The 25,811-nt window shown below is 43.0% G+C and overlaps 1 protein-coding gene across 2 annotated transcripts in view; it reads right to left on the bottom strand.

Moving 5' to 3' along the window:
- The window catches only part of WDPCP (WD repeat containing planar cell polarity effector), a 333,546-nt gene that overhangs the window by 150,831 nt on the left and 156,904 nt on the right, over positions 1-25,811 (bottom strand). For both annotated transcript variants that reach the window (XM_066595499.1, XM_066595500.1), the window contains 2 exons: positions 21,565-21,756; positions 12,364-12,973 (listed from right to left, as the gene is read on the bottom strand). In XM_066595499.1, coding sequence (XP_066451596.1) covers positions 12,364-12,973; positions 21,565-21,756 — 802 coding nt within the window. The remainder of the gene's footprint in view (positions 1-12,363; positions 12,974-21,564; positions 21,757-25,811) is intronic.

Below are 25,811 nucleotides of genomic sequence, written 5' to 3'. Positions count from 1 at the left end.
TCATATGACACAACCACAGCGTCACGTGACGCGCCGGCCGCGTCATATGATGCGGCTGGCGGGGAAGCGGTTTCACGCTATCTTCTGCTGTGCTACAGCGAAAGATAGCGTGACGGACAGCTTCCATTGACTGCAATGGAAGCCGTCCGTGCGTACACCCACGTCAAATAGAGCATGCCGCGGGTGAGGACAGGAGATTTTACGATGTGTAATTCCGCGGTGGAATTCCGCACTGTAAGAATTGTGCTATTAGGTTCAATAGAACCTAATAGCTACGGGTAACGCAGCGGATTTCCACCGCGTAATATTACGCGGCGGAAATCTGTCCGTGGGAAGGAACCCTAGGCTTGTTTTAGACTGGCCGAGATATTGGTCCAACCTAACGAGTGCTAATCAGAACACATATCAATTGACGCTCTTTTCATTTACATGCCCCAGGAATCGGCTTTTGGGGACGAACAATCAAAATCATGATCAATCATACCCATAGGTTGGCTACACATCTTCCTGTCCACATGGGGAGATGTACCGCCAAGTAACAAACATCTTTATGCTCACTGAAACTAATTGATCAGCCAACAAATAAGTGTTCCTTCATTCGTTGGCTGATCAGGGTTTTCTTTTACATGGCCCAATTATTGGACAAACAAGTGATCGAAGGACCATTTGAGACAGATAATTGGCCATGTAAAAGGGCCGTTAGATAGCTTTTGGCTGAAAGTCATTAGTCACATTGCTGCCAATAAATGCAATCTGGTGATAAGTAGAATAGCCAACTGACACATAGATTTCTTTACAGGGGTTCTCCCATATAATAAAGTTATCTCCTATCAACAACATAAGAGATAACTAGTTGACCGGTCAGGTTCTGACCACTGGGACTGCTATCCATTATGACAATGGAGGCCTTAAAAGGTCATCAAATTAATGAGGCAGTGGTAATGAATGCGCACTGCTGCTCCATTTGTTTCAATGAGATTGCCAGAGGTAGCAAAGTTCAGGAGCTCGGCTATTTCCAGCAGTTCCACCGAAGTGAATGGAGTGGCAGCGTACATGCATGACCGCAACTCCATTCATTCAGGGACCTTTGGAACCCCTGTTCTTCCAGAGGTCAGACCCCCTTCCTGATAACATAATTATCCCCTATCCTGTGGATAGGGAATAACTTCATATTAAAGACAAACCCTTTAATGAAAACACATGGCATGCTTTTCTTACCATTTATTTTTTTATATTAAGCTTATAGCTGAAGTTCACCTCTTTTAATGATCAAGATCATTCAATAAAATTCTGCATCCGAAGGTCCATGCCTGTAAACGTATTGGGGAGCTATGTAGGACTTCAAGACATTAGAGATGCTTCTAACCAAGCAAAAGTTTGGTACCGTGTCAGCCAGTAGAGAAAAATGATTGTTCCCAGCAAGAGAAACCAAGTAATCTTGTAGATATGATACCTTTTAATGGCTAACAAAAATACATAATGTTAATGTGAGCTCCCGAACCAACGCAGGGTTCTTCTTCAGGCTTAAAGGGGTTGTCTCGCGAAAGCAAGTGGGGTTATACACTTCTGTATGGCCATATTAATGCACTTTGTAATATACATCGTGCATTAAATATGAGCCATACAGAAGTTATTCACTTACCTGCTCCGTTGCTGGCGTCCCTGTCTCCATGGCTCCGTCTAATTTCGCTGGCTTCTTGCTTTTTTAGACGCGCTTGCGCTGTGCGGTCTTCTGCCTGGTAAATGGGGCCACTCGTGCCGGAGAGCTGGTCACCGCGTTGTCATCGTAGCTCCGCCTCCGTCACGTGGTGCCGATCAGCCAATGAGGTGGCTGTATCGGCAGTGGAACGCGGAAGACAGAAGAAGAAACTCCACGGTGCACCATGGGAAGACCGGCGGTGCACCGTGGGAGAAGACCAGCGGCGCCATCATTAAAAGAAGAAATGAAGAAGCTGCAGAACGCTGATGCAGGTAAGTGCAATGTGCTTGTTAAAAACTAACACATGCTTTCTTTTTCACAGGGCATAATGCAGGGGTCCATTTAAAAAAAAAAAAAACGCTTTCGCCGCGAGACAACCCCTTTAAATGAAACAGATCCAAAGAGGCCTTGCTATTTATACACACGTATGACACACATACTTATGACAAGGCAAGACATGGATGTGATTGGTTTGCACTTAAAGGAATACTCCAAACATTTTTAACTAGACACTGATAAGGGAGTGAAAGTTTTATGGCTCCCGAATTACTGTTCCACATCTGATGTTGTGTAGCTGATCCTGTGCAGTAAATGTCCTGTTGGGGGCCTTTATGTTGGAGAAACAGGACAAAAACTGAAAACCAGGTTGAGATCTGATTACCATGCAACTAAACAGAGAAAGACCGAATTACCTGTGGCCAAGCACTTTTCTAGTCAAGGACAAGACTTATAAGATATTAAAGTTTTGATATTGAAGGGTGGTTTCAAGTCACAAAGCCACAGAAGAATTTGGGAATATAAACTTATAACAGCCTTTGACACTTTCAATGTAGGATTAAATTATTCACGAGGATTTATACATGAATTTGAGGAATGAGACATCTATAGCACAGATAAGACTGCTGGCCTGGTGACCCCCCCAACAGTAATTTAAGGACCATAAAACTTTCAGTCCCTTATCATGGTCTAGTTAAAAATGTTTGCAGTATTCCTTTAAGTGCAAACCAATCACATCCATGTCTGTGCCTTGTCATAGGTAAGTGTGTCATAAGTGTGTATAAATATGCATGCCTCTTCGGATCTATTTCACTTTAGCCTGAAGAAGAACCCTGCGTTGGTTCGGAAGCTCGCATTAACATCATGTATTTTTGTTAGCCATTAAAAGGTATCATATCTACAAGATTACTTGGTTTCTCTTACTGAGCACAATCACATTCTAACCAAACCAGTATGACACCATGGTGTAATAATATTCTGAGATTATTCAATATTTCTTTCTCTTATAAACTAGAAGACATTTCATATATAGAGTTGACTAGATATCTTAGCATGCATTGTCTAATTTTCTGCATTGCATTACAGTAAAATTCTGTAAAAACTAATAACTGTATTGTTTAATATTTACATTTAGAAGCTTTAGATAAAAAAAAGTATATATACTGGATAATAAATAAATATATATATATATATATATATATATATATAGAGCTGTAAGTCATGTTTCACTTCTGCAATCTCATTAAGTGGTCACCCTCAACATCCAGAATCTTCTGTTTTTGACAAACTACTGCAGGGACAACATTGGTGACAGTGTCCACAGGGACTGTTCTGCATGACATTTCAATTTCTTCCCCCGATGCTGCCAGTGTAGCTGGATTTTATTGGTATACCGCATTCTTTATGGTCGCCCACAGGTAGAAGTCAAGGTGTGATAAGTCAGGGGAATGAAGAAGGAATTCAACAGCACATCTTCATACCCAACGACCTGGCAGAGTGTCATCGAGATAGGCTCTCACGGCTCGGCGGTAGTGCGCAGTTTGCTGTAACTAAAAAATTATTTCTATATAAAGCGCGCAAATGTTCAGTAAAATGGATGTGTGGAGCATGTTGAGGTACACTGGGCCAGTGATGGTGTCTTCCAAAAAGAATGCTCTGATGAAACCCCTGGCAGGCAGTCCACACCAGACATTGAGCCCTGATAAAGTTACTGCTTTATCCAAATTTTGGAGCCCAACTAACGTAATTATGACATACCATTTTGTTTAAATTGTCCTTCATCAGACCAAAAAAAATGTCTCCAGAAACTCTTCCTCCTCATGCACCATGTGTTGAATCACTACCACATTCTTTAATCAGGGTCATCTTCAATCATGGTGTGTAACGACCTCGGGATGTAAAGTTTTTCTTAAGACTGTGTGATCTGCTAACTCCTGTCTCATGTGCATACTGTCTGCAGACTTTTGTGGTGAGCGTGTAAGCTGTTCCAACAACGTATCTGAGGAAGCAGGACTTGTTCCTGTGCGATGCCTCCAAGATCTTTGCTTGTACTTGTAGGTTTCTAACATCATGAATGCGCGATTCTCAGGTGTCTTGGTGATTCTGTTCCAAACTCACGTTGCGATGGTCGTCGTACTTGACGCTCAGTCTCAGATTCCCGATACCGCTTCAAAATGGTTTGTGTGGCTCGAGAGTCAAGCCACTTTATTTGACTCTCCTGACGGCCTCATGGTGGCTTTACCAATCATGCGACTACCTACATCTTTAGAAACATAATACTACTTACTGCTCTCATAATTCAATTTGGATTTTTAAAAAGAGCATCGATAATTATCACTAGGAAAGTGTGGAGACATTTTTGAGCCTCTCTCATATATAAAATTTGGTATAAAACTATTTTGAACACAAAATTTACCCACAAATGTAATCTGAAGTTTCGGGGTCGTAATGCAAAATTTGCCATCTACCTACCATGTTTTCCCAAAAATAAGACCCCGTCTTATATTAATTTTTGCCCCAAAAGAGGCGCTAGGTCTCATTTTCGATGGATGTCTTATTATACTTACCTAGCAGGCTCTGTCCAGGTTTCTCCGGAACTCAGACGTGCTGAGCCAAGGCACTGATTGGTCAATTTATAAATCCCGCCTCCACAACGCGATGGCTGCGATTGGTTCTTTGACTGACGCTCATACAATCAATGCAGCACTGGATGAACCAATCACAGCAATCACATTGGTTCATTGAGTGCTGCATTGATGTGTTCTCGAACACTGCTCAGACAATAAAAGCCATCGCTTCCTGGAGTTGGGATTTATGAATCCCGTAACCAGGAAGTGATCTTCTATGTCTGAACGAGGACTGCAGTACGCACGGTGGAGCTCCGGACAGCAGCAAAAGGACCCAGACCAAGCATGCTAGGTAAGTATTCCTTTTTTTTTCTTATGTAATGCAATGCAGCAAGGGCTTATTTTCGGGATAGGGCTTATATTTCAAGCCTTCCTAAAAATCCTGAAAATCAGGGTAGGTCTTATTTTCAGTGAAACGGGGTACTATGTGGCAGCCATATTATTGGCGGTTTCCTATTTAGTAGAGGGGCCATTGAGGTTCCTGGTGCAACTGCTACCTCTGCACCCGTTATAGTTAGACCCCTGAATCTACCAGTATAACTAACAAAGAAATGCATCCTACATAAGATGCCATCCATGACTAAGTCAGTATACTAAAATCATAATTAAAAAAAAAAAAAAAAAAAAAAAGTACAATGAGATAACACAGAGGGATGTAAAATGTTATTTGCAAATAAAAGGATTAAGCACATTATATTACAAAACTATCAGATAGGATCCTACTGGAAACATAATCCATAGCTGCCTAATATGGAGATATTCATCTAGATTATCCTTTGTCAAATTTCTGTCACAAGTACGTTATGCTAATCTTGGCGGCTGTTGTATTGTTTTCTACATTGGGAGAACACAAAAATGTGTGTACCTATGCAAAGAATAGTTTATTTAGATAATAGAGGAACAGCCAGAGAAATGCAGATATATCTTGTACGTGTGATACTGTCTCAGAGGTTCTTAACTGTTTCTTTGTAGAATGCTTTTGAGTCTTCTGTTCCTCCTTGTGGAAAGCAACATGAGAGTGTAGGGAGTCTTATATAGGCCATGCAATGCTCCCTGGGAAAATGCCACGCAAATGAGAGATGGATGAGTTAATGGCGTCCAACAGTGAGCGATTGATCGATTAGCTACTATTTTCTTTTTAAAGAAACCATACTTTAAAAGAAAAAAGCAAAAAAAAAATTTGATAGATTGTCAACACATCCAACATTCACAGTCTTCAATACATATAATACTAGTGGATATACCCGGCCTCGCCCGAGTTAATTTGATACAGGTGTGTACGTGTTTGCACGGAAAATTTTATGAAGTCAAGGTTACTTTAGAGTAACCGAGTAATAAAATATGTAGACACATAGAGGAGCGTTAGATTCTCCTCAGGCTGCATGTACCGATGTCCCTCTGCAGAATGTGCCAGCCCTCCCACTCTCGCTTTTACGACAACGAGAAGTTACATTACATAGAAGTGCACTTACTTTTTCACTTAGGATTGCATAATCGAGTTGTGACCCCTTTACTTTTCCTATTTAGGACCTAAAATTTCATATTTGCACGACACCAGGAAGTTACATTACATAGGGGTACCAATACTTTTGCACTTAGCATTGAATTTTCGAGTTGTGACCCCTTTACTTTTCCTATTTAGGACCTTAAGAAGGTTCGTGCCAAATTTCATGTTTCTACGACATCAAGAAGTTAGAGAATTAGATTTGGTACATTACACAGGGGCGCCAATACTTTTGCACTTGGCATTGAATTTTTGAGTTGTGACCCCTTTACTTTTCCTATTTAGGACCTAAAGAATGCTCCTGCCAAATTTCATATTTGTACGACATTGGGAAGCTAAAACCTTAGATTTCATACATTATACAGGGATGCCAATACTTTTGCACTTAGCGTTGCATTTTCGAGTTGTGACCCCTTTATCTTTCCTATATAGGACCTAAAGAATGATCATCCCAAATTTAATGCTTGTACGACATCAGGAAGTCAGAGAATTAGAGTCGACTCGAGTCAGTCACTCAGTGAGGGCTTTCACCTTTATATAGATTACCATTCTGTCACTTACAAACCAAGGATGAGGGGTGAGGTGGTTGGTAGGTAAGGGGCAGCCAAATCCATGCGACTGGCTCTCACGTCCAAAAATTTGACATAGTATATAATGTTCTACACGAGTGTTCAGGACTAGTTTTGAGAGAACTGAACCAGTAGAACTTTGCTAAAAGCTTAGTTCAATGTTTAGCGAGTTTCAACTCAACCCAAAACATGGTTCTACAGATAGTCCCCTACTTACGAACAGGTTACGTTCCAGGAAGCTGTTCGGAAGTCCATTTGTTTGTATGTCCGAACAAATGTTTATATGAAGGGAGATCGCGAGTTAATCCCGCTCCACACAATGCAGGAGCCAGCTGTTTCTTACAGCTGACACCTGCCCGCAACAGCTACTGCTCCGTTGAGCATCGCGGCTTTTCAGAGCGGTTACGGGCAGATGTTGGCTGTAAGAAATAGCCGGCACCCGCGTTGGATGGATAAGAACGCGGGTTTTGATGTAGTTGCCCGGCAGCCGGGGGCCTTCTATGCAGAGTGCCTATCAAGCTGTGCCTATGGCATGGCTTAATAGAATGCCTGTCCGATCGTTTGATATCATTTTGTAGAAAAAACTCTGTAAAACTTTTTATTCATTTCAGCCTCTGCTCATTCTAAACAAAGTCCAGTAGGCGGTCTTATCAGTGATTGGTAGCTATTAGAGATGAGCGAGGACGCTTCGGTCTTCTCGAGTAACTGATTACTCATCCGAGCAAATGTGGGGGGGCGGCGGGGGGAGAGAGTGAGAGAGATCTCTCTCTCTCTCCCCGGCTTTTGCTCGGACGAGCAATCAGTTACTCGAGAAGACCGGTGCTTGCTCGAGCATCTGCCTTAAACGAGCGTGCTCGCTCATCTCTAGTAGCTATAGATGCAAACACACTTATACAAGGAAGGCAATGAGTAAAACCGCCAACTAATCTCCTATGCATGATCTATTCTACATATATAAGTGTCACCTTTCAGTGTAATCCTTCCTGTGATGAGAATGTGATTACTGCTGAAAAGTTCTCTCTACAGAAGAAGGTTGTATTAAACTATTATTAGGCTTTATGGTCAGTGTGAAAATGCAGAATTATCAGATTTAAAAAAAAAATACATACATAGTGATATTGAAAATGAGTGCAAAAATTTTTTTTAAAAATGCTTAACATAAAAACCTGATTCATGTAATAGGTCATTTTCTGATGCGATGACACACCCCCTTAAAATCCCTAAAATTCACAACACATCTTGGATTTTTCCTAACTAAAATAAATAAATAAATCCATTTAACTGATAAACATTATAGAATCACTTCCTTGGGCCTAATGTCCACGGGCGGAGTTGATTTGCGGCACTCATGCGGGAGATCGGCAAATCAAGCCGCCCATAGAGGGACATGAGCGCCCGCAAAGCAGCTAAAAGCATGCGGATGTGTTTTTTTTTCCCCCAGCGTGCGGTGTCAATGGCCGTGCGCACTGCAGGATTCAGCAGTGGAATCCGTGCAAGTAGACATTGGGCCTTAGGTTGAATGCCCACAGACAGATTATCGCTGCGGAATTTGCGAAATGTCAGCAATGTCCATCCATAGACATGCTGTTTAAATGATTCGCCCCTGCCCATGAGCGGAAACCAACTGCGATCGAAAAATCGCACAGACGGCTTCCATTGCAGTCGATGGAAGCTGCCCGTTAAGCGATACTTCTGCTGTGAACTCTGCGGAAAACTGCGAGAATCTGCGTCACAGCCCAGCGCCTCCGCGCATGCGCGCCGGGCGAGACACTCACGGCGGATTCAGAGAGGTGAGTATAGAGTCTCTGGGGGGCGGCGGGTCTGATTCCGCTGAGACATTTCGCATTTGGAATCCGACACGGCTGTGGGTATGAGGCCTTAGGGTCCATAGACCAATGTGACGAAGTGACTTGTGGGATCCACGCTGCTCGCTTTTCTTCTGCCATACAGCAATAAGGAAACCGTTGCCCTAAAATGTTGCTTGCCTCCACGTTTGGCTGACTGATGCCGGTCAGTGTCGCTGCCAACCTCCAGTACATTTGACCTGGATTCTACATCTAATTCCCTATTGACTTAAAGATTGTGAAATACCGCAACACTGAAAGACTGAATCCCAAAACCGTTTTGCTTTTTTGCCATAGCACTTAGTACTTCAGCATCTACTCATAGCGGAACATTTTGTGTTCCTGCCATCACCACATCACTCCATGATACACAAACTGGGTTCCTGCTTCCCACGAGCAGCACAAAACAAATAGTTTTTTCCCTTTTAATGATTTTGGATTACAATTTTATATTTTAAGGGGGTTGTATGAAGTATTGCGCAAAAGTTTTAGGCAGGTGTGGAAAAATGCTGCACGGTAAGAATGCTTGCAACACTAGAAGGGTTAATAGTTTGTCAATTATCAAAATGCAACGTGAATGACCAAAACAGACCATCAAAACAGCATCAGTTCTTCTAGGTGCACTTGTACGAAGTCAGGGACTTATAGATAAGTGTATGATTAACCAATTATACCAAAGAGGTGATAATGATCAGCATTTTCATATGTTGGTTGACATAGTCTTTCACTGAAGCATAAAAAGCTGTAGAAGGCTTAGAACTTGGAAGGGTACAGCCAAGCTATGCTACAAAGGTGAGGCTGTGGAAGACAGTTTCATGTCACAGGTCATGGCACCATGGCAAGACTGAGCACAGCAACAAGACAGACATCAATGACATCATTGAATGGCTGTGATTGGTTCATCAAGCGCTGGCTCTGATTGCCTGAGGTGGCGATCCTGAACCAATCAGAGCAATCACTTGCTGGAGGCGGGTATTCAAGCCCCGTCACCAGCAAGAGATGCTCCATCGGCTTTGAGGACTGTATGGAAGACTGCCGGAGCGCCGCGGCCCAGAGGGAGGGACCCAGATGCGAAAGTAACTCCATCTGTCTGCTTGTTACCTTTTTACGGTTAAACTGCTGAAGTGATTTTGATGAAATTTGGCAGAGAGATAGCTTGCATCCTGAGGAAGGACATAGCCTATGTTTTATCCTGAAAATTTATAGAGTTCTCTAGGGAATTCGACTAGACAGATTTATTTGATGATGCACAGGGGCACCTCCGCTCCGCCGCCATGTCATGTGGCAAGGTGGAGGGGAAGGGGATGCACATCATAAGTTATGCCTACACAAACGGGCAGACATGTGAGGGCAGACGTTGTTGTCGCCCGTATATGATTATTACTACGCTGGCGGGGATACCTGTGTTGCCCAAGATTAAAACTTGAACGAAAGACACATTAACATGGATTGAAATTTTAAAGAAAATCTGCATTGCGCATAGCAACCAACCACAGCATAGCTTTTCTTTTACCTCAGCAGTACACAAATAGCAACTTGCAACTTGAACGAAAGACACATTAACATGGATTGAGATTGCCTTTTCAAATCAAAAGGCTGCAATTCCCTTTAAACATAGCATTTGCGATGACATTCAATAAGGCTCAAGGGCAAACACCTAAGGTAGCGGGTGTACGTTTAGAAAAAAACATGTTTTTCTCATGGACAACTGTATATGGCGCGCTCACGTGTATACAGCCCACAAAATCTTTATATCCTAGCAATAGATAACAAGACCAAAAAACGTACAGAAGGGTCTTCAGCGTAAGACTTCGGTCAGACTAGCGTGTTTTTTGTGCGCCTATGTGCCCGGAAAAAATGCGCTGCACGCATTAGCAGAAAACGCATGAATAGGCAAAGTTTTATATGCGCAGTGCATGAGACTTTGCCCATTCACTGGAGCAGCTGTGCTTGAAAAAGCCAATCAGAGGCAGAGCTTCCAGGAGGTGGGGATTTTTAAATCCCCGGCCGAAACAAATGATTCAGAAGAGTGCCGGGGAGAAGACGGGATAAATTACCTGAAAGCGCTGCGAAATAAGTTGGCGCTATACAAATAAGATTTATTTATTATATTTCAAGCCCTTCCCTGAAAATCCCTGTGGGGGTTGCCTTCATCCCATTGCTTTCAATGCTGTGGCGGCAGCAGCGCCAGCCCCATTGAAAGCAATGGGATAGCAGTGTGCTCCTTTGCCAGAGCTGTGACAGGAGGTTCTTTCATCCCCGCTGCAGTCCCCTCATCACTGAACACTGTGACAGTTTAACGGAATCCTCGAGGAGTACCCTCATCCCCGCGGGAACTAAAGGGTTAACAGCAGTACATTTAAAAGGTGCTTCTGGCCAGAGGCACCTTTTAAATGCACTGCTTTAAGCAGCGGGGAAGCTATTCTGTGCGCTGGGGTTTCTATTAACTCCTGCTCCCATAGGAGTTGATGGAAACTCCTGCAAAACAGGCACCTATGTCCTATCTTTTTTTTAGGTGCGTGCACTTTTTGGGCTGCTAATTCCGCACATAGGAACGCTTCTATAGGAACCCATTGGTTCTTTTAGAAGCGTCCATTATGTGCTTTCAAAACACACGCTCATCTGACCGAGGCCTAAGGAAGAACAAGCAGTCCGGGAAGTGATGATATGGTCTTTTGTTCATTCAGGGTGCAGGTTTTTCACGCGATTTCCATGCGCTGCAAGATGCCCATCATTTTTCATGGGTCTATTTACACGAGTGATTTTACTCTAGCAGCATGTCCGATTTTTGGGCGATTCTGTTTAAGAATCACCCATTCTTCCCAATGGGAGCAAAAAACCCAGCATAGCTCTTGCATGTACATGCGAGTACTTTATGATGCTTTTTTGCTCCCATAGTGAATAACGGGTGATTTCGCAAGTGTTTTTCCAATGCGTGAAAATCGGAAGTGCAACAAAACAATGTGTTTTTCTTGCAAAACGCATCACACTCCGATAAGCATCGCAGCTTTGCAGGTACGATATCAGTCCGGGTTTCGCAGACTCGCCCACGTAAAAGCCGCCATACTTTGAATTTTGTTAATTGCCAAAAATATACTATTAAGGCCTCATGTCCACGGGGAAAATCAGGCCCGCTACGGATTCTTCATGGAGAATCCATAGCGGGTCCCTCCTGCCCCGTGGACATGATGCTAAAAAATCTGAATAAACTTACCCGCGGTCCATGCGTGTCTTCCTTCCGTCGCGGCCGGATCTTCTTTCTTCGGCCCGGCGGATGTGCTCAGCACGTCGGCTGCGTGCCGCGCGTATGCGCCGGGCACATCCGCCGGGCCGAAGAAAGAGGTTTCCGGCCGCGAAGAAAAGAAGACCTGCATCGCCCGGAGTAGGTGAGTTTAATTCAGGCGCGGGTCTCCCGCGTATCCGGACGGCTTCCATAGAAGCCTGCGGAGCCGGCCCCGCGCCTGAATGGAGCATGTCCAGATTTTTTTTCTGCACGCGGGACCCGCACCTGCAGGGAAAAATGACATCCGCAGGTATTTAACTACCTGCAGATGTCTAATGCATCCGTATGGGGCGTGGATCCGCGTGCAGGAAAAGCGCTGCGGATTTTAAATCCGAATTTGCCCGTGGACATGAGGCCTAACACTTCTATTTTCTTAGTTTGCAGCATTTTTTCCACACCTGCCTAATACTTTTGCGCAGAACTGTATGTCAAGGCTGGATGAGGTAAGCAGCCAATCCTGAGCCACGTCCATTGCACCATTCCGTAGGAAAATCTCAATTCAAAGTTAAGCACATAACTGGATTAAAGTCAAAAACATATGATGATATTCCAATATCTTACCAAGCTTGAACTGAAGAACTCCCAGAGGTCCCGTGTGAAATCTCAGAAACAGAAGATTATATATATCAGCGATATCAGTGCATTGCGCTGTGGTATGAGGGGACGTCCACTGCATGGCCACCAGGCTGCCGGGCGCCTCAAACTGTTTATTGCATTGTAGGGTGGATGTTGGCGTAAAGTTTTCAGCAAGAAGTTGGACTTTAATGGGTGAGAGTGCCATGTCAAATATTTGAAGTTCTCCTTGATTGTTGCCCACCACAAAAATACACCCGGCAGGGTGCCACTGTACCAACGCCGGCAGCAGATCAGCCTGCGCCAGGAGGGTCACTCTGCGCTGAGACTCGTAAAGAATTATGGAAGAGTCTTCACAGCCAAGAACAAGCTTGTCCTCAGCCCGGTTCCTGCCGCAGCTTATGGCGCGGGAATGGAGAGGGATCTTGGTGACTGAAACGCACTGCATTTTGTTTCTTGCACACTCGTAAATGCAGCTGTCGGCCATAGGCTCCTTGTCTGTGCCCATCGAATGCTCCACTGTGTGAACCTGGTAGGGCTGAGTAATACTGAAGCTAGCATCGAGCATATCCCCCTGTGTGCGCAGGTAACTCAATACCTAAAAGGAAAGCAGAGGTAGACTAAATATATGGATATATCAAGAGTCAATACAATACATAGTGAGAAATTGTGTCAACTGGCATTAAATATTCAGTAAGGTATATATATTTTTTTTTAATAAATTCTTTATTTTCACTTTTCACTTTTTAATACAGAACATGTGCAATATTATTCTGAGACTTTAAACACATACAATAACTATTCTGCAGGGCCACATGGCTACGAAATATCTCACTACTCTTCCTCCAACACTGAGACACTGTCTTAAGGACCCTTCCTTAAAGTCATATGACCCTTGTCCTGCTTGGATAGATTTAGAACTATTTCCAGACTATCATAAAAGAACATCTTAAAAGAGAGAAAGAGAAAAATGAAACTACGACGTAAAACAAGCGACAAAACAGACAAACGGGGGGGGGGGGGGTTGCGGGGATTTGTAGGGGGGGTGGTGGGGACACGTATGGGGGTGGTAGGGAGGGGGCATGCGGGGGGGGGGGGGGGGGGAGTTGAAGACCTCTAGTGTCCGGGGTCCAAAAGCCTCTGATATTCCGGCGAGTTTTGGTACTCCAGCCAGTGGTACCAGGTCTTTAAGAATTTTCCTTGGGTGCCTTTGAGTGCTGTCGTGAGGTCCTCCATCTCCTTTATCCCCTGAATTAGGTTGAGCCACATCGGGATCGAAGGTGGTGTTGTCTGACGCCAGAGTTTTGGTATACAGGCCCGGGCTGCATTGACTAGGTGACGCACCACTGAGTGTTTGTATACTACGAGTGGAATCTCGTTGTGGTGCAGGAGGAAGGAAAAAGGACGGTGTTTTGGGGACTGGATATTGCGTAAATTTCGATGAGATCTGCTGTACCCTCTCCCAAAAGCCCGCCAGCACTGGACAGTCCCAAAAAATGTGGAGGAGGGTCCCAAGGGCGGCATTGCATCTCCAACACTGGGGGGAGACTGCTGGGAACAGTTTGTTTAGTTGCGCCGGTACCCTGTACCAACGCGAAAGTACTTTGTATCCCGCTTCCTGTGTTTTGCTTGATATGGAGGTTGAATGTGTCAGCGTGTAGATTTTTTCTCTTTCTGTTTGGGAGAGGGTTATTGAAAGGTCCTCTTCCCATTTCTGTACAAACTTGGGTGGTTCAGGTTCAGTCTGTGTGTTAAGCATGTCGTATGTTATAGATAAAGTGTGTCTATGCGGGCCTTCGGTGCTGCACGTTGCCTCGAATAGTGTTTTTGGGCGCGTGAAGAGGCTCGGATGGGGGATTGAACTGAGGAAGTGTCTCAGTTGCACCGTTTGCCAAAACGGAATTGGGGGCAGGTCTGGCATCTCCGCCAGTTGAGCCGCTGTCAGCCAGAGGCCTTCCTGTAGGAAGTGTGTTGCTCTGTATCTACCTTCCCGTGTCCAGCTGCGGAATACTTTATTTTCGCACCCCGAGGGGAACGAAGGGTTGCCCAGAACTGGGAACATTGGTGAGGGATTGGGAGCAATGGTTGGTTTTACCCTTATTTTTGCTACCGTCGCCAGGGTGGGGCCAATTGTGGGGTGCCTCATCAGGTCTCTGGGAGTAAGGTATATATTTTAACAATTACATATATACTACTCTATCAACAGTAATTGGACCCCTGAACAAGAATCAAAAGCGGTATTTATTTATATATGTTAATACTTAGTGGGGCTTTTTTGGCCCTAATGACATCGGATACTCTCTGTGGCATACTTTCTAATAAAACCTCACACACTTTAGCTTGTATTCTCCCTCCATTCATCCTGCAAACATCTGGCGAGTTCTGAATGCAGTTCATATTTCTTGACCCAACATTCCAGTTCATCTCAGAGATGTTCAGCAGGGTTTAAGTCGGACTCTGAGCAGGACAGTCAAATCATGGAACATCCATGTCCTCAAACCAATGTAAAACAGTGTTGGATTTCTGACAAGCGTGTTGTCTTGTTGACCATTCCCAGAGTATTGCCGTATGGACAGCAGCACATTATTGTCTAGAATGTCAGGGTACGCCTCCGTGTTCATGGTTCTTGTCACTACAGCCAACGGACCAAGATCAATCATAATGGACCCTCCACTATACTTCATTATTGGCACAACACACCCAGGAGGAGAATGACGGAGAATGCTCTTCCAATATCCAACTGTCCAATGATAATGCTCCTTGCACTGTTCTAGATGGCCCGATACATCTTCTTTGACAGAACTCGTTAAACGTTTGCAGAATGAATGGGTGATAGGGGGGAATACCAGATGAAATGTATCAGAGGTTAGTAGTAACTATGCCGCAGAGAGTATCCGATGCCATTAGGACTAAAGAAGCCCCACTAAGTATTAGCAGATGGAAATAACTATTATTTTTGATTCTTGCTCAGGTGGCCAATTTTATTTTTGGTAGGATAGTCTATATTATAGAGAGAATATCAATAGCCGTATAAAATCAAAATGCACAAATAGAAGAGGTGAATGTTAAGAAACTTTAAACCCGACCTCAAAGTCGACTTTGCAATGAGAGTACCTTGTGCAAGTTGAGTAACTTTTTATGCTTTTCTTCCATAAGCTTTTTTACTAAATACGTTGACTTCTATTGGAGCATAACTGATGCATAACTCAATGCAGAAGGAAGAATAGTTGCTGGCATTGGCACTTTTGCCAATTCGGGTTTCTTCTACATAAAAGCTAAGGCTCTGCTCGCATCTGTATGGGAGCCCCTGAAAATGAAAGGATTCCTCCAACACCAGCCATGGAAACAGCTATACATAAATGGTCCTGGGCTTCCCCACCGCCTGGCACCGGATCCCAGAAATGATATATGCCAGTGCATTGGACATCAGGAAGGGGATATCAATAATCTGTTCTTTTTATTCCACAAAGCGCAAGTATAAAGATAATCAAGGTGACATTTCTGCCATAAAGCAGCCCATCCCCGACACTTCCGTGATTTCTATTGTTCGGCTCCTATGGCAAAGCTAAACAATGGAAACTGCTAGGTAGTATTATTTCTACATGATTAAGATTTTAAAAAATCTGAAAACGTATTGCACAATGTCAGTAAGCTGCTGAACAAATCTCAGGCACTACTTTACAAAAAAATGTACTTAGAGAAATTCCCATTAGCAACAATATTTGGGAGTGCTGTTAGGCGAATTTCACACGAGCATATTATGGGAGCATATGTGTACAAATGAGTGTCCTGTCCGGACCGTGGGTGTATTTACCCCAAATCAGGCCATCGTAGATCCCTGTGATGCTCTGAGTCCAGTCAGTTAACCTAAGTTCAGGCCAAAGCACTTGTCCATTTGTATGCATCTGTAATAGCTCCATGTGAAAATGGCTTTAAAAAACACTATCTTTTCTACTTAGGGAGAACCCTTAGAGGGGTGAGTAAGTGAGGAGACTTATAAGGCTATTCATGCTCCTCTGGGTAATATGCAAATAAGGGGGATGGAACAATACCTCTGCAGCGCCACCTATTGGATGGCAGCATTCCTTCATATCAATGTCCGACTCTTTATACAAGCCTTGTAACAATGACTGGGAATAGAAAGCCAAGCCAGAATGCACACACAGACAGCTGTTCCTGGGTGTTTGTCCATCATCAGTGTGCAGTAGGTTGGCTTGGCTAGCGAGAGGCATGTGACATGGGTCAGGAATACTATCTTTTCTCCTTAGGGAGAGCACCTAGAAGGTGGGTGAGACTTATAAGGCCATTCATGCTCCTCTGGGTAATATGCAAATAAGAAAGATGGAACATGGGAGTCACGCAAACAGTGAGGTGGTTGGGAAACCAGCTGCAGGATTCTTGTCTTAGCCAGAAAGTGCCGAGATAAGAATATCTCTATAAAGGCCCATTTACACAGAACAATAACCCATTTCCAAAAATCGTTTAAAACCAGAGAATGATAATTGTTTAGTGTAAACGCAGCCAATGACCGCACGATGAACAATATTAGTTTGCTTATCATTCATTGCTTGCAAGCATAAAACTCATTGCCGGCTTGTTTGCTAATAATTTGGTGTAAATAGCGACCGGTCAGTCCTCCTCATTCCCTTATATAGCGAACGTGAACGACTGAGTGATTTAGTGAGTGAACAAGAAAACAATGTATCTGCCTGTATAAACAGGTGCCGAGTGAACTCCGACATCGTTCGCTCAAACAATAAATCGTTGGGTGTAGGGATGAGCGAGCATACTCGCTAAGGGCAATTGCTCGAGCGAGCATTGCCCCTAGCGAGTACCTTCCCGCTCGAGACAAAAGGTTCGGGTGCCGGCGGCGGGCGGGGAGCTGCGGGGGAGAGCGGGGTGGAATGGAGGGGAGATCTCTCTCTCCCTCCCTCCTCCCCGCTCCCTCCTGCTGACTGCCGCTACTCACCGCTCCCCCGCGCCGGCACCCGAACCTTTTGTCTCAAGCAGGCAGGTACTCGTTAAGGGCAATGCTCGCTCGAGCAATTGCCCTTAGCGAGTATGCTATCTCTAGTTGGGTGTAAAAGCACATTAAAAGGTCACTGGATGGATTTCTTCCCCGCTACTTAAAAGAACATCTTGGATCCTAGATTTTTGCGTTAATTGACCATATAGTCTACGAAGAAGAGGAGCGCAACTCTTGAACTAGTTTTTTTAAGGCTCGTTGCTTCTCAATAAGCAATAATGCCTGTTTACTTGGTACAAAGCGATTTGTAAAAACACATGTAGAGTTTGAGGCGCCGAGGGGAAGACAATATTGTTAGTGTTATTTTAATTGCAATTATTAGGAAACAAATGCGCTAAATCCCCGAGCAACAGGAAAGGAATTATATGCGAAATTTACAGCAGTGGCCAGTGGAGATGTTGGAAATCACAAAGGACTCAATTTGGGAAATAGTGATTTAATCACTTTATTTTAATTACCTCTTCCTTGGGATTCTGCCACAGGATAAGGCTCACGTTGCAAAGAACGACACTGTGCTTTTCAAGAGTACAATGGGAACACATATATTAGTCTGTTTTGATGTATTAAGACATTAGGGAGTGTTGTTCCAATGAAAGTTGTAATGAAAATAAATCATATAGCAGTCGAAAGCTGGAGGATTTATGAATTTGTTGGCTATATGCCAACGTAGATTTTTTTTTCCTCTTACGAGAAGCACATCTTAAATCACACAGGTCTCAAAACACTTAATTGCACCTTTCACTGTACTACATTATTATATCAGCTGAAGCCACCGTTTCTGTTTATTAATTCTGGAAGTCAAAGTAATAACCTAATAAATCAAGGAACGGAATAAACGATAAGCTGGTATCCAGCGGTGAGAGGAAGTTTTTCTTAAGTTTTACAAAAATTGTAGCAATTATAAAAAAGAATGGAAGGAAATGACAACTTAACATTTGAATGTGGCTGCAGCTCATTTTATATTATATCATTATTATCTATCTATCTATCTCACATCTATCTATCTGATATCCATCTACCTATCTATCTAATATCCATCTATCTATCTGATATCCATCTACCTATCTATCTGATATCCATCTACCTATCTATCTGATATCCATCTATCTATCTGATATCCATCTACCTATCTATCTCATATCCATCTATCTATCTATCTATCTCATATCCATCTATCTATCTCTCATATCCATCTATATCTATCTCATATCCATCTACCTATCCATCTGATATCCATCTATCTATCTATCTCATATCTATCTATCTATCTATCTATCTATCTATCTATCTCATATCCATCTATCTATCTATCTCATATCCATCTATCTATCTATCTATCTATCTCATATCCATCTATCTATCTCATATCCATCTATCTATCTCATATCCATCTACCTATCCATCTGATATCCATCTATCTATCTATCTCATATCTATCTATCTATCTATCTATCTCATATCCATCTATCTATCTATCTCATATCCATCTATCTATCTATCTATCTATCTCATATCCATCTATCTATCTCATATCCATCTATCTATCTCATATCCATCTATCTATCTCATATCCATCTATCTATCTCATATCTCTCTCATATCCATCTATCTATCTCATATCCATCTATCTATCTCATATCTCTCTCATATCCATCTATCTATCTATCTCATATCCATCTATCTATCTCATATCTATCTCATATCCATCTATCTATCTCTCATATCCATCTATATCTATCTCTCATATCCATCTACCTATCTATCTGATATCCATCTACCTATCTATCTGATATCCATCTACCTATCTATCTGATATCCATCTACCTATCTATCTGATATCCATCTACCTATCTATCTGATATCCATCTACCTATCTATCTGATATCCATCTACCTATCTATCTGATATCCATCTACCTATCTATCTGATATCCATCTACCTATCTATCTCATATCCATCTATCTATCTATCTATCTCATATCCATCTATCTATCTATCTCATATCCATCTATCTATCTATCTATCTCATATCTCTCTCATATCTATCTATCTATCTAATATCTCTCTCATATCTATCTATCTCATATCTATCTCATATCCATCTACCTCATATCTATCTCATATCCATCTACCTCATATCTATTTCATATCCATCTCTCTATCTCTCTCTCTCTATCTCCGTGGAGCTTTGTGTGGTGCAGAGTGTTAAGGCAGCAGGAATGCAGTCCTAAGCTCTCACTCACGACCTGAGGGTTGCAAGTTCAATCACTGCATGGTCCAGGTAGCGAACTCAAGGTTGACTCAGCCTTCCGAGGTCGGAAGGTGCATTCAAGTTCTAAGCATTCCTAATTTTTTTCTCTCAGGAATAGGAGCAGATATAAAACATGGTACACATTTTAGAAGATGTAGTCATATTTTTCAGGGATGAACGAGATAGATGGCAGCATCATTCCGTGCACAGAACCCACAGGAGAGCGAATGGAGTTCGAAGCGTTTTCAATACCTAAAATGGTGACATTTAATGTCCAACAGCCCAAGAACAGCGAGTAATTATTAGTTTTCTCCGCTTGCCCGGAATTAAACCCACCAACATGCATCGTCAGTTGAGTGAGACATGCGGAGAAGGTGCCATAGATGTTAAAAAATGTGCCTTCGCGGGTGCGACAATTCAAACACGGTCAAACATCATGTGAGAACGAACTCAAGGAGCTTTGGTCATGCACCAGCCAGTCCAACAACATGATTGCACGAGGCAAGCAAGTGGATATGGAGGACTGTTGACTGACTGTGGAAGAGAACGCCTGCAAAGTCAGCATTTCCGTATCATCTCTACACACCATCTGAAGATGCAGAAAGTTTTCTCGAGGAGGGTGCTGTAATTGTTGACTGAAGATCACAAGGCTGCACTTGTGGCAATGTGTCAGGCAATGTGATGACAGCATGAAGTGGATGAAGGACGCTCTCCATGGTCACACGTTTTCCCACTCATGCCGCTTTTGCATCAGTGATTTTCCAGTGGGCAAAACGGACCCCTAAAGAATTATTTGCAGTGGCCATGAAATCATGGGGTTGACGTTGTGAAAAATGTGTTCGCCAAGAGGAGATTATGTTGAGAAGTGACAATACTTTCAGCTTCCTAAGGTAAGTAGTTTTTTAGAAAAAAAATTAGGAGACATTAAAACTTGAATGCACCAATAGAAATAGTGATAACATAATTTACTGCCAAAACATTGGACTGATTACCTCTTTACTTGCAAAAGCAACCAGCTGTGTCTTTCAACTCCTCCTCCTGGCCATTGGCATCTTCAGCCCCTTCTGTGTGGCACATGCCGTACTGTCCTCACTTCTGTCTGTCTCCCCCGTAGGACACAAACACAGCTGGCACGCCTGTTAAAAGGCTAACGTGTGCGCCCAGCTTTCCCATCAACAAACAAGCTTAGTCCTTCCCAGGTTATGTTTGAGCAATAGGTTCTGTGAAGGTGCTACTAGTTCTCAATTGATTTCTGGATTTAATTTGTGTCCGTGTATCCAGCTTTCCAGAATCCTTCCAGTCCTGGCCTCCACTTGTTCTTTGACTACGATTTGCCTGATTGTCACCGGTCCTATTCCTCTGCCTGCCTTTCTGTTTTTCACGAACTCTACCTATCCTGACCTTGACCTGTTATATCAACTATGTCTCTACCTGTCTTTCTGGTACCTCAGCACGGCACACCTGACCTATCTGTGTTAGCTGCCACTGCACCAAGACTATTCCAGTGATAAAGACCCGATCCTTCAAAAAGGGGTTAAAAGGTGAAAACCTGGGAAACCCAAGGTGCAGTGCTTAGCAGTAGCTCAAAGTCAGATCCACTAGTGGCACAAAGGCCCACACCTGCGGCGTAAAAGCTGTCCCTTAGGTCTGTCACATTAACTAGACTCTCGCTACAGAAAACCACTGCAGTTGCATCATAGCAGCCCCACGTAGCCTAGCGAAATCTGAAAAAGTTGGCTAAAAAAAATAATGTTGAGGTTTTCTACTTTTTTCCCTTTCCTGGATAGTCTGTACTTTCCATTACACACTTGGTTATTACAGTAAACAATGCCTAAAAGAATGATGTAGATATTGAAATGGAGACAGTAGATTAATATCGACCACCTCATATATTATGGCACGGTTATCTTACCTCAAGTCTGTTATTAGAACAGCTTAATAGGACTATGTTAGCCCTGTCCTTCTCACTTGATATTGGAGTCCAAGGCAAGACATCATCATCAGGTACTTGCCACCAACAAATCGCAAGGTCCTGTACACAATTTATCGCAAGATGACGACCGAGATGCCGAACCTTTGGTCCTGGTATATCAATATACGTAATCTGTGGAAGGGAAAACAAAAATAACAAAATAGTGCAAAGGCTTGTGGTGTCATTTACATTTTCCAGCTAATATACTGGATTTTGCATAGGCTGCAATGTAAAGATCCAATTTTTAAAGGAACATCCCATATTCTCCATCCAACACAAACTGGCCATACACATGAAGCAGTAAGCCCCTAGACATGCTTATACACCTGTTATCTCTGAGGCACACTAAGGGTCCTTAGACAAAGACATACAAATTGCCGTAACAAGCACCGATCCATGATGTAGCAAACCAATTGGCACGTATTTAATAGCAATTGTATTGTGCAATTATCATGGGTTTTATACAAACAACTGATGATTTGTCCCCCGATCTTGCAGTTTCCATTACTGTCAGCAGCACATTTCCCATTTACACGGGGGGGGGGGGATGTGTTGCCAACAAATGATGATTTTTATGTCTGCATGAAGAATAAGATGGACGACGAACAAGTCTTATAACACTCGTCATTCGAGCATGCCTGCACTGAGCAAAAATTTAGAATTAAAGTTCATGCAAATGATTTGTGTGAAAAGCCCTTATATCTGCTTTTACTATTGATAGGTCTTCAATAGTTGATTGGCGGGGAGATCCCCACTCGAAATCCCCACTGATCAGCTGATTGTCCAGTCCGCTGTTAGTGCAGTGGGCTGGATGTAGTATTCAGAGGGCCGCTCTCACATTGAAATCAATGGAAAATGAAATCAATAGAGAAGAATTCTATGTAGCCATTTTTAGTTTTATTAATTTCTGGGACAGTTAGGCCGCCTGCAGATGGCCGGGTCGGATCCGTCAGGGAGAATTCTCGCCGCGGGACCCGACCCGAGCGCCTGCAGAGAGCAGCGCGTACTCACCCGCGCTCTGCAGCTCCAGATCTTTCATGTGCCGGCTTCCGGCGCATGCGCAGACCGGAGCCGGTGGCTGGTGAGTAACGTTTCTGTGCGGGGCTCCGCGATCCCCGCACAGAAATAGAACATGTTGCGGTTTGCTTGCCGCGTGGACAAACCGCAGCCGTCTGCCTAGGATTGCGTTTGCTAACACAATCCTATGGAAGCTTCCAAGGGCGGAAATTCCACGGGAAATCCCGCCGCGGAATTTCTGCCCGTCTGCAGGCGGCCTTAGTTGATCAATCATAGATCCTAAAAGTCCCAAAATTAAAGCTACACAGGACCCCCACTAGGAATATGCTGTAAAGAGGTACCCCACTTTAAAAAAGACATAGACAAACTGGAGCAGAGAAGAGTTACCAAGATGGTGAGTGGTCTGCAAATCATGTCCTATGAAGAACGGTTAAAGGATCTGGGAATGTTTAGCTTGCAAAAAAGAAAGCTGAGAGGAGACTTAATAGCTGTCTACAAATATCTGAAGGGCTGTCACAGTGCAGAGGGATCAGACCTATTCTCATCTGCACAAGGAAAGACTAGAACCAATGGGATAAAACTGAAAGGGAGGAGACACAGATCAGATATTAGACAGTGAGGGTGATCAATGAGTGGAACAGGTTACCACGGGAGGTGGTGAGTTCTCCTTCAATGGAAGTCTTCAGAGGTTGGACAGATATCTGTCTGGGATGATTTAGTGAATCCTGCATTGAGCAGGGTTCGGACCAGATGACCCTGGAGGTCCCTTCCAACTCTACCATTCTATGAGTCTATGAATATGGGAATACTTTAATGCACAATATATTTTTTTTATTTTTAGGATGAAATGTTCTTAAAGAGCATGCACAAAAACTAAAATGTAAAATGAGGAAAAAATAAACAAAAAACGGAGCCTACACTTACCCTGTTTCCCTGAAAATAAGACATACCCTGAAAATAAGACATAGCATGATTTTCCAGAATTTTTGAGGATGCAAAATGATTTTTCATGCTTTTTGAGGATGCTTGAAATATAATCCCTACTCCAAAATTAAGCCCTGCTAACAGTTAATTTAAAAAGTCAATTTAAATAGTGTCCAGGCAGCTATACGTGTAAAAAAGTTAAACCTTTTTGAACAAAAATTAATATAAGACACTGTCTTATTTTTGGGGAAACACGGTAATAGATTAATTTAATCAGACTTTTTTTCTTAGATATAGAATCCATTTCCATTAACATTTTCTAATTGTGCTGACATTAAAAGAAAGATGTTCTTTACCTTCGCGGTGTATTTCACTTTGCCCTTGCTTGTTGTGTCTCTTGTCCTGTCCACTTTATAAATGATTCTATTTTTTAAAGATACCCTTCTGTGATAACTAAAATATTGATTTCCATCCTTCCACCCCTTCAACTAGTGACTTAAATTTCTGCATGGTGATCCCCTTGAGCCATAAGATGAACTAGAAGATCAGATTGGCTGATGACCAAAAAGTAACACACTGAAAACAGAATTCATTCTCAGCAGCTCCATAAGAGATATCCATATTTTATCAAAAAACATGTAACCCGGAGATCAGAACCGGAACCTATTACCACAAAACTAATTTTGCATATGAAATATTCTGCAAAATAAAGTGATTTTTTTTTCCTATTATTTTGCCGTATTGCCGGCGTCCGTGTTGAACATCTGCATAGATGCACAGCCATATACTTCTTCTCCTGTTGTGGGAAGGGATGAGGATTAACTTAAAAAGGAATTTACTTCAACGACTCCAATCAATACTAAAATGTAGAGTCATGGTTGCCTGACGGCGGCGGCCTACATGAAGGATTTGAATCTGCTTGTTTTAAATGTCAAGCAATAGGATGAGACTGGAGCAAAAAAAAAAAAAATTACGGTTTGAGATACATCACCAAACATTAAAAAAAAAAAAAAAAAGTTCGGCTATGTAAAAAAAAAAAACAAGCGCCCCCTTTTTTCTCGTTGCTCATAAAATTAAAGACTACAAGGCACAAATATCCACTTTGTAGCAAAATCTATTCTTTCTGCATAATGTGGATGAGATACAGCTTCATGCGTAAAAGTTTATGCAGCTCTGGAGAATTGGGCTTCTATTTCTCAGGAATGGATTTGCTGAATTTATTATTCAAACTCTGTTATTTTTGAGCATGGTTATTTGAAAACATGAGCCCTGCACCATCTGTGTGACACATGCCAAGGAAATATAGATTGCACTGCATTTCTGCTTAAAGGGGTTGTCCCGCGCCGAAACGGGTTTTTTTTTTTTTCAACCCCCCCCCCGTTCGGCGCGAGACAACCCCGATGCAGGGACGTACAGACAGCTTACCGGAGCGCTTACCTTGATCCCCGCGCTCCGGTGACTTCTATACTTACCTGTGAAGATGGCCGCCGGGAACCTCTTGCTTCGTGGACCGCAGCTCTTCTGTGCGGTCCACTGCCGATTCCAGCCTCCTGATTGGCTGGAATCGGCACGTGACGGGGCGGAGCTACACGGAGCCGCTCTCTGGCACGAGCGGCTCCATAGAAGACTACAGAAGACCCGGACTGCGCAAGCGCGGCTAATTTGGCCATCGGAGGGCGAAAATTAGTCGGGCTCCATGGGAACGAGGACGCTAACAACGGAGCAGGTAAGTAAAAAACTTTTTATAACTTCTGTATGGCTCATAATTAATGCACAATGTATATTACAAAGTGCATTATTATGGCCATACAGAAGTGTATAGACCCACTTGCTGCCTCGGGACAACCCCTTTAAGGAATTAAAGGAAGGTTGATAGCTCGAAAAAAAAAAAAAAAAAAAGAAAAAAAAAACACACATATTTTTGCCATTGCTGGTCAGCAATAATCGAACCACTTTCTGGGGATTAAGCGCATGGCTAAGCCTACTGGACCAGACACTAGCAAAGGGCAGGGGGTCTTCTTATCAGAGAAATGCTTCTGGAGCCAGTCTCACTACAGGACAGATTGCTTTCATATTCCTGTCTGCAAGGCAACAAAGGATGGAAGTAATGCGATAATACCAGAGTGCAATGGGTGTTAAAAACCCGTTGCATTTATGTATTGTATTTAGTAAATAATCAGACTCATCCAAATTGTGATTTTGCCACTCAACCAATGCCATTAAAATCAAGGTTAATGCTCAGATAA

The sequence above is a fragment of the Eleutherodactylus coqui genome, chromosome 3 (genome assembly GCF_035609145.1).
Source record: "Eleutherodactylus coqui strain aEleCoq1 chromosome 3, aEleCoq1.hap1, whole genome shotgun sequence".
Taxonomy (NCBI): domain Eukaryota; kingdom Metazoa; phylum Chordata; class Amphibia; order Anura; family Eleutherodactylidae; genus Eleutherodactylus; species Eleutherodactylus coqui.
This window is presented reverse-complemented; position numbering and strand designations above follow the sequence as displayed.